The 12,826-nt window shown below is 46.0% G+C and overlaps 1 protein-coding gene across 1 annotated transcript; it reads right to left on the minus strand.

Moving 5' to 3' along the window:
- Positions 1 to 4,582: 4,582 nt before the first annotated feature.
- T265_00587 (hypothetical protein) lies at positions 4,583 to 10,768 on the minus strand (the record flags this gene model as incomplete). Its single annotated transcript, XM_009164415.1, has 7 exons — positions 4,583 to 4,738; positions 4,782 to 4,959; positions 8,352 to 8,667; positions 8,756 to 8,948; positions 9,076 to 9,238; positions 9,302 to 9,434; positions 10,650 to 10,768. The coding sequence occupies 7 exons, from the start codon at positions 10,720 to 10,722 to the stop codon at positions 4,583 to 4,585; spliced, it is 1,212 nt and encodes a 403-aa protein (XP_009162679.1).
- Positions 10,769 to 12,826: the final 2,058 nt, after the last annotated feature.

Raw genomic sequence — 12,826 nt, forward strand, 5'->3', positions numbered from 1 at the left:
AACCACGAACCTTCCGGTCAGTAAATTCGCGCTCTAACCACTGAGCCATCTCCAATCACGCGGTTCAAAATTTGATTCACCCAGTCTTAGTGGTGTGAAGCGAAGTCAGTTGTTGCTTATTACTGTTTGCGACAGTTGTGGCGTGATTCGATGACAGCTATATCGTCGGTGTACTCAGTATCTACAATCTAGCAGTGAAAAAGTCCCCCCTATGGTAGTCGGAATCTGGTCAGGATTCTTGCAAGGTCGAGTTGATTGCAACAAGGAAGGCGATGAGATAAGTGAACGGTCTTCACCACTCAGGTAAAAGCCCGCCTACAACGTTTACTCGACCAGGGCAGTAACCATACAACACTCTGAAGAGAGCCAAAGTTCCAGCTAAGCTATAACACCGTTTTGGGCAAACAGTGCCAATGTTCAATGAGCGACGGAGCAGAAAACAGACCTTTAACAAAGACTATCAATCTCCGTTTCGAAAGCCGTACCACTGGAATGACATAAGTCTCAGTCGGGACTCAACCTGATCAGCACTTACTTCCCGCCACTCTACAAGATATTCTTCGACTTTGTGAAGTGGATACGGCTTATCTGATCCTGACGCCATATGAACACGTTGGATCACCGTGCGCTTTGTCTTACATTTCCCCCTTGGTCACTCGGGTTCACATCAAAGTTGATTGCATGGATTGGCCCTACCGAATGGACTGTAGGTAGTCGGCTGTACCGTGATTCGAAGACCCTGTTCAAATTATCAGCTATAAACAATGCATCAAGAGTGCATTTTCCCCTGTTGATGCCGTTTCAGTAACGGAGTGTAGGGTAGCTGAAGCCAAGCACTGAAGGCGATACCGTAATCAGCTATCATGTAGTGAATCAGTCGAGTTGTTTGGAGGAACGGGAAACTGGGCAGCTACGTAGTGGAGATAATGACTTTCATGCACGAGAGCCTATGACTGCACGCATTAGCCATGTCTGCCGGAGTTAGTAACCATGGCTGGGTTGAGTGCCGGGGTCCCGATACACGAAAGCAGCTACTGCCAATCCGACCGGGTTTATTGTTCACTTCCTTGCCAGGTCACCCCTCTGCAGCTTCCATTCAGTACAGGGTTAAGTAAAAAGAGTTCTGGGACGCTGAAAGAAACACGGATAGTCAAACGCCGAGTTTTCGCATATCTGAGAGTAGGGGTCACGTTTCTGACTCGTAACGCAGTGTGATTCGCGACGCCACATTCTACACCCTATTGTTAACAGACAAACTGACGTCACGCCGGTTCGCTCGGTACCGGAGGTTGTTAGCACTGTCCTAGCCTTCCTGAATCAAGAAATGATCTTGCCTCCAGCCAGCTCACCGCGACCTATACAGCTTTCCATGTAGATAAATTTATCTGCCTCGTCGATTGGCTAGTCCGCAATAGTGATGTTCGGGTTTGATCCTATCCTATGGACAACAGTGGGCGTTTGAAAGGTTCGCGATGTTCGATAACCAATTTTACGACAATGATAAGGTCGACTTATCCTCGAGCACGCAAAATATCTATATTCCAAGGAATATGCATATTCTTACAACCGATCAACGTGCGCCAAATGATAAAACAGGGCACATTGGATGCCACAACAACCAAGCGGACGAAAAGATAGTCGTCACGCGGCATACGTCATTCATACGCCCTCCACCGTCGTCACCATCATCAACAGCATGACACCGATACTTCGCTGCCCTACAATCATGATTTATTTGAAAGAGAAGAATAAAGGTGGACGGGGAAGGCACTTAATGCTAGCTTACTACGATCATTCAGAGGTGCGTACAACTCCAAACATTCACTCAGGCAATCTGGATAGAAACTAGCAAGATCGCCACTGACATCGGTTGACGACCATATCTTGCAGCGTCTCCAACCAGGTGCGGTGGGTACCACGGGGTTCCCATCCCGGAAAAAAACCGTTCAGCTGTAAAACCCTTCCAGCGCCTAGCTGCTACGCTGCACGAGGACTGGGATACTACCAGGTTGCCCAAGTCAAGAGGGAGAGGTTTCTCTGCTTCTACCACCCCGAAATGGGCATGGGAAACAGCACTCTCTTCGGCAAGCGATGGTTAGGCATACGCAACTAACGCAGCTTCTGGTTCTTGCAGCTGATAATGATGATTCTTACGCCCGTTAGGAAGATTGGAGTTTGGAAAGACACTCCAATCGTACGAAGTAGGATCATCAGATTGCTCACCAGGGCCCTACTGCATTGCAGAGTTAACGGTGCAGACCATATAAGCAAGGCTCTTTGTCAAGAAGGACTTCCGTTGTTGACGGCAGGCTGGTATCGGTTTTCCCTCCAGACTCACTGAGTTCTTCTAAAGTGTGCTGACAGAGACCAGCTGACTGTTTCGTAAAACGATCAATCCAATGCTAGGAACAGGGATTCCGTTGTTGAAGTACCGTTCTGCCTTAATCGCAAGCGGTTTGACTGAAACCTGCATTCGTTGGGCCCGTTATACGAATCCACTCATATAAGGCACAGCTGTGGTCAGCAGAAAGGGGACCACCTTCACATAAGTCTATCCCGTCGTTTTATGTCAGATTACGAGCAAACAAATGAGTGGTCTTCCTCGCTGATAGTTTTGCTGACAGCCTCACTGCCAGTCAAGCTAACTGTGCTTATGCGATGTAGGGGGATCAGGGCCAAAGCCTTATCGCTTTTTCGGCCATCCACTTTTATGAGGGTCATTATAGTCTGATATACAGAATATCTGCTTGCATTCTCGAAGATACTCTTCGGTAGAGTGACATTCTGGCATCGATGGGGGTTGAAAAATCAAGGTGAATAGAGCTAGCGGAACAGACCGATCACCTGAGTCAAATACGCCTCAAAACTCCAGTAAAACCCAAATTGTGGATTATGTATACGTGTGGCGCTGTTCCAGCACCTGACGGGGTGTGGGGAATTGACCAATGCGACCGCTACCAGGCCATGATCCCGCTTACTGCTCTCGAGTCAATGCTTCATGAGCCACCCTAAGGCGATGAGCGACAACTAACGCCAAGAATCTGGTTGCGGATGAAGTCGAAGCAATTCCAATGTGACTGCCGTACTCACTAGGAGCCTTTTTTTATAAAAAGTTGTCCCAGTTGTCTGGAACAGTCTACGTAGCCCAAATACTGGCAACTGGATCAGACAAGCGGTGGCTGAGGACTTCAGTCATGTCCTTGAACGATGAGGCAGGAGATCATCCGGGCCGGGAGCTCGGTAGTACTAGGGAAAGCACACACAGTCACAAACCTCCGATGGCCTACGGGGTTCCAGGTGCCCCGTCGATGATCGCCCTTCAGTTGCAGGATTCAAGTTAGTGGCCGAAGGTATCCACAAGAATTTTCGTTCCAAGTTTTCAGCCTAGCCATCGAGGCGTCCATTATTGGAGGTTGTGGATCTGCTTTTATCCTCTTTATTCTAGGTCACAGGCGGTTTCCGGGGCTGATCGTACGGATCCGCTGAAATCGTTTTCTCGCAATGCTGGCTTTGTTGACCTTTTCCAGTTCTTTGGTGCTTTGTGTCCACCAGGTTTCACACTCATCCAACATGGTGCTGAAAAATTTTCGAGGCCAGCGGGGACCTTCCTCCTGGATTCAATAAATGAAACTATTCTGTCTGGTGCACAGACTCTAGAGTTCCGAGGCTTACCGTCCAGTGCAGACCTAGTGCAGTTCAACAATCCAACTGAGTGGCAGCCAGTGGCTACAAAAATCGGTCCCCGAAGAACTCGACCCAGCTGTCTAAGCATGCTTTCTTATTGAACATGATCACGCCAGTTTGGTACTTGATGGGTTTTTCACCGGCGTTTTCCGCGGTACGTCCGCAGAGACGACCCGAAATAATCTTCGGGAATTTCCGTCATTCTTCGCCCGTTCCACTTTCCCCAGCCTTCTGGGTTAACCAGGCTCCACGGTGTGCACCAGTCGAAAAATGGGGGGATCGAAGCTCCGTTGAAGGACGTTGTCGTATGCCTTAAACTCAAAGTTCTAACTCACTTGGCAGTAAAAGCCGTACAACCGGTGAGCACATTAAAACGCAAAATTGTATTCCTAATGCGGATGCGCAAAGTGTATAGTGATGAGTAATTCTTCCCCGAATTTACGATATCAAGCGGTTTCCCGAAAATATGAAATCAATGCAACAACAATGCAAAACTGTTGTTGGGCTTGCATCTAACGAGTAATCTATGTATATAGTATAAGTAGATTCAATTTAATTTATCAGCTACAAACCGTGTCATAGGCACATTGATTCCAGCTGCTACAGTTTCGATCACCGGAAAACGGGAAAGTGGAGCATACAACCGAGCCTTGGAGGTGAAGGCATGTTGATTGTCCAGTAATTGGGTAGCTACGTATTGAATGCGATAGCTTCGATGCACGAGCGCCACTGACTGCGCGATTGTGCCATTTCCGCCAATGTCATTAGTCACTGGTGGTTTGAGTCCCGAGGTCCCCATTCTGGGAGGCGGCAGTTGCTCACCCGACTAAGTTTACAGGATAGTGCTTTCGTACTTCGTTGCCAGGTCATACACTGTACACCTCTCGGTCGCTTTCACTCAGCACAGGGCTGGGAGGGAAAAATCTGAGAGACGGCCTTGAAGCATGCGGAGTACATGCCATAACCATCGCAACTCATGAAGCGTGAGTAATTCATCTACCGCGGGAGAGCCTAAGACCACCTGGCGTGCCTCAGCATTACTAATCCGACGTTCCTATCAGACTCGACCAATGCTGCGGAGACACCGGTGATCAAACATTAACATCTTCCGTATATCTTCTGCGCAAAGGGGCCACTTCTACAATGCATAAAGAAGTATGAATCGCACCACCGCAGTGTAAACGCTTATCTTGACAGACAAGCTCCCGTTCGGTCGGCACCATAGGTGTTGGAGGTTGGCGAAAGCTACTCTGGGTACAAATAACCGGGAGTCTCCTGCGGCCGCTGGTGCAGTGGAACGTGTGGCCCACCCACTGCTCGCCTCTAAGGCTTGACGACAAGATAATGATATAACGAGCATACTCCACGCTCGAAATATGAAGCAAAGGACTGGTTGGAGAAACGGAGTATTCGCTGTGCAGACCATTGCAAAACTGACGTCTCACTCAGCTAAATTTGGTTCTGGAATAGACAGCGCTATATGGCTCAAAGGTGGAGTATTGTGCATGCCCATTATTCACATATCCGGGTTTCTTACCCTGCCCTGGTTACCGCCTGTAGCGAAGAGAGGAACACAATGAGACAGACCATGGTACGATCGCGTTAGCTTTTCAACCTAAATTCAGAGCAAACTGGCTGGCCGACAATTTCAATCCGTTCAACCCGACACTGCCGTCCTAAAATGGCGTCTAATTTAACATTTCGGTATGCTCCAAGCTTAGGTGTCATACAACAGAGATCTAGTAAATGTACCACTAGACCATACTTGTCACTACAATATTAGAAGATAGATATCCCCGTTTATGGTTCAGTCACACTTGCCTAAACTTGCCCCGCAACTAATGTCCTAAAGGGCATTCACGTTCATCACCATAGTGGAGAGCAAAGCAAGTCATGGAAACCAGTCACTGTCATAAAACACTAGGAGAATGTGGTCTCATTGCACAGCCTGACCCCTCTGGGGAAGACGGTCAAAAGCAAGGCGTCGGACCACGGGGATTTAATGACGTGTTAAAAAGTACGACTCAGCGGGATAAACCCAATGTTCTTTGAGAACTTCATTCGACACTAGCCCTGTACAAAACCAGGTGCTAGCTGGTCAGTCCGACCATAATATGACGGGAAACTCAACACGCTTTGTAGGATTCCCAACAATACGCTGGGAGAATCACATGTGCGAACATGTGATCAAACTGACAGTAGTGGCCTTCGCTTCATGTCACCACCTCATGGCATTTACCTCACAAAGGCTTTTATGGACAGTTGTCCCGAACAGAGCTTCACCGGCTGCGGGAACTTTTGGGTAGTTCATTGTGGACTCCAATGTCGGCGGAAGTATAAAAATAAAGGAAGGGAAGAAAGAAAGCTCGCTCATTCATCTGTCCTTTTAAGTCAAAGGAAACCGTTCCGGGTCAACGGTATTAGGGCGCTCTTCAAACACTTAACGTGGTCTGTGGATCCTTTGCCAGGAGAAACTCCTACCTGATATTCTCGAATATGCGTCACATCTGATGAAGTCGAACGTCGAAGTATCCATGAAGGTAGCATTCGCACTACGACCGGGATAAATCTTAAAACCTTATGGTCGCTCGTTAGAGTAGCATCTGCGTAAAGGTAAAACGACTGAATTTATTTTCCTGGAGTGCACTCCTGTTCCCAAAATCGTTCAGGCAATCTGAAAAAGGGCTTTCACGGTGGGTTGAACCAAATATTCACATCTGAATTGGACTCTGCTAACCCACAACTAGTGAGCGCTCACGTTCAAATCGACCGGAGCTCAATTCAAAACATAAAGATGAAGGAACTGCTTGCTAGGCCTTTATCTATGACCACCGGTGTATTCCGATCACCATAAAAAGACAGGCTATCGCAACTCAATACGATCACCATAAAAGACACAGGCTATCGCAACTCAATACGACTCAGCCTCTTCATGACATAGGCCACGTTGGTGAGAGGATTTGAATCGTTTACTTACTTCAGAGTTTACAAACCTTAATCGTCCTTCGTATGATACCCAAAATAACTTGTATTGGCACATTCGCGCCAAAGGCGCCACACATGCATCGGTTTGTACTCATCTCCCATGTAGAACAGCGAAAATAGCCTAAGAATAAACGCTGACGCAACGCTCCATTACGCTACGCAAACAACGCACTGGAGATGACTCAACTGGTGATGAAACTCTTGTAGTCAGACTATCTAGCTCAGAAAACAACGAACAAGCATCCACGCAACCTGAGTCGCCTTAATTTGCCTCGAGAGCAAAACAGCCCATAAGCTTAAGAGGACTAGAACGAAACCGGCTTCCATTAATTCTTAGGATACCTCGTTTCTGTTGAGTATCAGGGTTGTTAACAAAACAAAAATTCTTACCTTTTAAGTTAACTGAAACACACTCCGTCTGCGCCATCCTCACTGTTCCAAGAGTGACAGTGGAATCCAATTGTCTCGAAAAAATTAAATGCCCAATCATAAGCAAGAAGGCGACTTGGGAAGGATAAATCATAAATTCTTGAGCAGAATTATTCAGCACGGTACACTCCAGATAGCAGTTCGGGAATCGTTTGGATGAAACACTCACAGAGGAATTCTGTTTCTTGGTTAAAAGGGATACGAATATTCGGTACACCAAGAGAGGCAGCAACTGACCACTTCCCAGTGAACGACACAAGGTGTTACGAAGAAATCAGTGCACAAAAGTTGTTGAAAGTGGTGGGATTAAGACCTACACAGTGGAGCTGTACAAACATATTGTATATTATATATTCCAGAAGAGCCGCTGCCCAATTGCACGTAACTGGAAAGAGCTGCGAGAACTGAAGACCGAAGAACAGAATGACAAGGGACACTGGAAGGCGAATACACAAGTAGCTTGTGGTAGAAAAACCTAACGGACACACCTTTATGAAAGACTAAACAAGCCCAACACCCAGCTTTGCGTGAAACGACCCAGAATAAGGACCTCCAACTAGAGAGTGGCCGTCGCAGGGCTCAACTAGGAGTTCAGAAAATAAAGTCAGGCAGTTTGACACAAAAGCTTGGGGCCTTTGCACAAAGCGGATTATTATCTCCAAGAAACGTCCTCGGGAAAAATGCAAAATACAGCAAAATCACAGCTTTCCAATAGTCTACGGTGGGAGATTAAGGGGAACGAGGGAGGTCAAATGGAATGGGAAGTGGAAAACACGGGTTGCACGTCGGTAGGACGAAAAACGTGTCGACCGATGCGCTTGGTTGAGGCCCAGAAACAGATAAATATGAACATCTGGAAAACACGTATCGAGATCGTATTTAATAGGTACATATGGTAGTGAGGAAACCTTAAATAAAGGCGTCTACTAAAAGTCACTATGGATGTAGAACGGAGACAAGTAGACCCTAGTTATAACACCGAAATGAAGTGCGACGGAACCTTACTCATGGTGTAGACAAAATCGAATCCAATATCCAAAGATCCAGCGATAGATTCTCTGATTATGCTGTCACAAATGACAGAAATTCCATCGCAACAACTAATTGGTAAGGCTGCCAAATTCAGGGAAGGATGATGAACTGACTATTATGCACGTAGGTCAAGATGGGTAACGGCAGAAACAAACATCAGTTGTAGACGAGCGACACATCGAACATCGCCCTAGCTGGCGCTGCACGGCTTGTGAAAATACGTCGGTATCATAGAAGGTGCTTCTGAAACGCAGTAGGGCATTAAGGATCCATCGGGTGACGTCTTTCCACTAGATCCAATTGTGATTTCGTCAAATCCAGAGTCGGAGCTGCTTGCGTCAAAATGATCTATACCTGAGGGAAATCTGGTTGATGACCCCAAGGGTGAAACATGTTTATTGTTGGATAGTACACAACCGACGCCCACCGATGCGTTTTCACCTCGTGAAAAGGGATCGAAAGGATGGCGATTAGGGCTAGAAGGCCCATGCGATGCTGTGTGTGCGGACCGCAACTGTAAATCCAGTTCCGAGTCATCTGAAAAAAAAGGAACAAAATATGTGAAGGGAAACATGTCAAATGACACGACAAGCATTAGTAACCGAATGGGTAGTCAGTAACTCACCAGAGGATGTCGTTGTTATTGAACACTCAGAACAATTGCGATTACGTTCTCTCCAGCTCTGCAGTTTCAGGAATCTGCTCTTCTTCTCCTCGAGCTTTTTCCGTAAAGCTATACGCCGCTTAACCAATTGTGCGTACCGCTGTTTTTCGTTGTCTTCACACGTTTCAAGGCATTGTTTTCGCTGCCTCAGATACTGCAATTATAAATAATACATGAAAAATGAGGTAACGAGTAACATAATGAGCTAGGATATTTAATTTGATCCTAGAGCCCCTTAGGCTGGTAACGGCAAAGCCAATGTAACGCGTTAACAGACGTACCTGGATTGTGGTGGTTGCCTTTTTTAAAACTGCCAGCATTGTTATTCTGGGCATGTCATTATCAAAATTAAGGTGTTCCTTGAGAGTTTCCATGCAAGCTCGAAGATGGGCACGTCTACCGAGAAGGGTTATTGTGGAAAAGGTACAACATACCGACTCTTTTCTAATTCATTGTGAGTACAGCTAATAACGGAATAATAAAGACTCCAAAAAACTAGGAACATACCGAGGGCCAGCTATTGGCCGCTTGGATGCATTATATCCATAGTTGTGTTGAACCACATATTTATGATCGGTATTTGCACGAGTATTTGGCCTATGGTCCCATCCATCGGAATAGCAAGGCCGCTGTATGGTATCTAGACGAAACACAAAAAAATGGAAGTTTTCAAAGCATGAAACGGTAAAACGAACAATTGTTTTGGGCACATCCTTTACAGTCGAACACATACATAAGGCCTTTGTTAGTAGTCTCAAACGGGATAGTTACTGATCCCTGAGCTGCTATGAACAAATGTTCATTAGCAGCAGTCCCGGAGGGGTTGCATGCTTGGAAGTTCTGACCGCAATCAAGGTAATTATGGTCATTCGTAAACTTATAGATTAACACATTCCTACCGTGAACCAATCCTGAGTGCTAAGGTTCACTTCATGGTTCCAGAAACCACATGATGCCAAGATTGCAAGTAGTTACGAGCTTATGGTCCGAAAATGAGTCGGTATAACTGCGCACTGAGTTGTAAACAATGAGTATCGGTTTTGAAGTGGGTTGTAAAATGACAGTTTGACGAATGCCAACACCGTGTTGCGAAAATAGAAAAATATTCAATAAGCAAGCGGTGGTACTGAAAAAAGAACGATTGAAGGGGCTGTTTCAACACGTAGCAAAAACACCAGATGTAGACATTTTTGATACATCTGGCGGAATGCATACGGAAAACAAAGCTTGAACATACAGGGCTCCCCGCCCCAAAACGGCGACATCAGTGCCCCTCCCTCATATGTAGACTAGCACGTAGATCGCCCGACCTATACGGTTCCGAAAGCCGCCACCGTAAATAAAATTATGATGTATGAAACTCATTCTGATCTGGACAATCGTCGAGAACTAAAGTTCATACGAACACAAGCACTTAGGAAGAATCCGCCATTTACCGTGTTTTGACAGTAAACACGCCACGTAACTCTGCACCTCCATGCTGTCTAAGCCAAAAATGTTGCTATATGAAGTGAGGGGGGTCAAAGAACAAGTGGCTTACAGAAAATACGCCCCATTAGATAGATGCATGATTGTTCAAATATTTCAAATCGGGTGATTCGTGGGAACCCTAGAAATTCCCGGGTAAATTCCAAGGCAGAGTTTCACAGTGCCAACCGGCCTCCTGGTTAGCCATGAATCCAAGTTGGAAGTGTAAATCGCCAAACCGTTTGGCGTTTAGTAATACTTCATGCTTGGACGATACGCACTCTAGACCCTGATACTGAGTCCGAATCAAAATTTGAGAAGCATACATACTTTGCAATAACATAAAACATGAAATGAATTGGACCAATGTCGTAGGGAATCTACTTACCTTCATTTTCAAGTTTCCTGGCTGCTTGTAACAACAATAGGAGACCATCGCCCGAATGACAGGAATATGACATAACACGCAGTCCAAGGGCGTGCGACCAACGTGCCACCAGACTGATGTAGTCCCATGCATCCAGTGCTTTATAGTTAGACCTTTATTCTCATTGGTCATCTGGCTAACGGTCGATAGAGACAGGGACGATCGCAGTAACTTAACCAATGAAATGCAAAAACATACACTGACCAATGGAGAACGAGAATTACGATGGCAACGACTGCACGCGTGCACGTGGTTCGCACACGACCTTCAGATTGACGGCGTGGCTGTTCTGCGATGCGCTTTCCTTCTACGTAGCATTGTTCTCTCCATCAATCGTGGTTTGTGGTGTCGGTTGGGTGTCCCATAGTCTTCAGTTGAAGAGGATGCTGGTAGCTCAGACCGTAGTCATGGTCGCTTATTTATTCCCCGTTAGTTACAGTTTTCATGCAAATAAATTGCCATTCCGTAGGCCAGGTCGCAAAAGAATTACCACCAAAGTTAAAAGACCATATCAACTTAGCCACCGAGAGTGGTCTTTGAATAGGGAAATCCTTAATTAAATAGTGTACTGCAATTGGCCGATGAAAGTGTACACGTATGACGGTCACCTTAGTAAACGCAGGTCTGACAGAGAGGTATCACGCATTGCCCTTCGATGAAGGCCTCCGTTAATATTTGTCCGTCACCGTGTTATCGCTACGTGCTCAGTCGAGGTTTGAATTACCGGCTGAGAGTAGCCAAAGGCAGAGGCATTCGCTTGTCCTCCAAACCAGCTACATGATGCCACAAAATAATGTATGGCTACCCCTGGCCGTTCACTGCGATGCAGTGAACTGGTCAACTCTCATCGGCTCTTCGGTGGTTAATTAAGTTTAATAAATCTGGGCTAAATCTTCCCATTATTTTAAGAATCACAGATATTGTCTTTGCGCTAACTACCGCTGCTAGACGAGTCCCGCTTCAAAAAGTTTATGGTTTGAAGCCTTGTCGGTTGATGGTCTGGAATGAATGTACCAGTTGGCGGTAAGTTAGGAAAAAAACTGCAACTTAGGGCATCGTGTTGGACCTAACCCGAGATGCTCCAAAGAAGGTCCTCCCAGAGTAAACCTTTCCTGTATATACGTAATGCACTACTCATAAGGTTGCTGAAAACTCTCCGACAGCCTACGACCGGTTTCGTTCTTATTGGGGCTCATCAGGTAGGCGCAGTCCCCGAGTTTCCGACAGCCGAATTGCACGAAATTAGCGAATTTGTTTGCGAATGAGTGCATTTCGCTAAACCTTCTCTGGCAAGATGACAGTGAAGCTTCATTGAAGAGGTCTTATGAGACAGTGTCACATCAGCTTAAATTATCGCACGAAATTTCGAACCACTTCTGGATGACAATTTTGTCTCGAATGTTCGTCTGAATCCTCTAGAGGTTTGTTGTTTTAATCACTGTGCGATCTATTGGACGACTGACAGAGGTCTAGTCCCCGAGTTCCGACAGCCGAATTGCACGAAATTAGCGAATTTGTTTGCGAATGAGTGCATTTCGCTAAACCTTCTCTGGCAAGATGACAGTGAAGCTTCATTGAAGAGGTCTTATGAGACAGTGTCACATCAGCTTAAATTATCGCACGAAATTTCGAACCACTTCTGGATGACAATTTTGTCTCGAATGTTCGTCTGAATCCTCTAGAGGTTTGTTGTTTTAATCACTGTGCGATCTATTGGACGACTGACAGAGGTCTACCTGCCATTCAGCACACCTACAGCCGCCTAGGTATTTGGCATTCTGGTCAGGAAAACCCATTGTTGATGCTTCCACAAAGCAGTTCTTTCTGGTACAGACATCGTTGTTCGAAAGGAGATCGCCCAAATACCCGTTTCGCATGGAAATTGAGTGGGCCTACAGCTACAGATTTCATTTTTGTGATAGTGCTCCATGCGTATTTACTTGTCGTGCTATTTTCAGTTTTTATGAGCTTGTATGAAATTCTGTCATACTGGGCAATAACTATGCCATGTTGTACAGGACCAAAGTGCTCAGAATCCACGACGGATTACAGACATCATGTTTCATTTGAAGAAACTCGATCCTCGTCGTTATGTGTCTTCTCAAAGTCCGCTGAGATTCCTACTTTTTACTTTTTGA

This window comes from Opisthorchis viverrini (assembly GCF_000715545.1).
Source record: "Opisthorchis viverrini unplaced genomic scaffold opera_v5_6, whole genome shotgun sequence".
Classification (NCBI taxonomy): Eukaryota; Metazoa; Platyhelminthes; class Trematoda; order Opisthorchiida; family Opisthorchiidae; genus Opisthorchis; species Opisthorchis viverrini.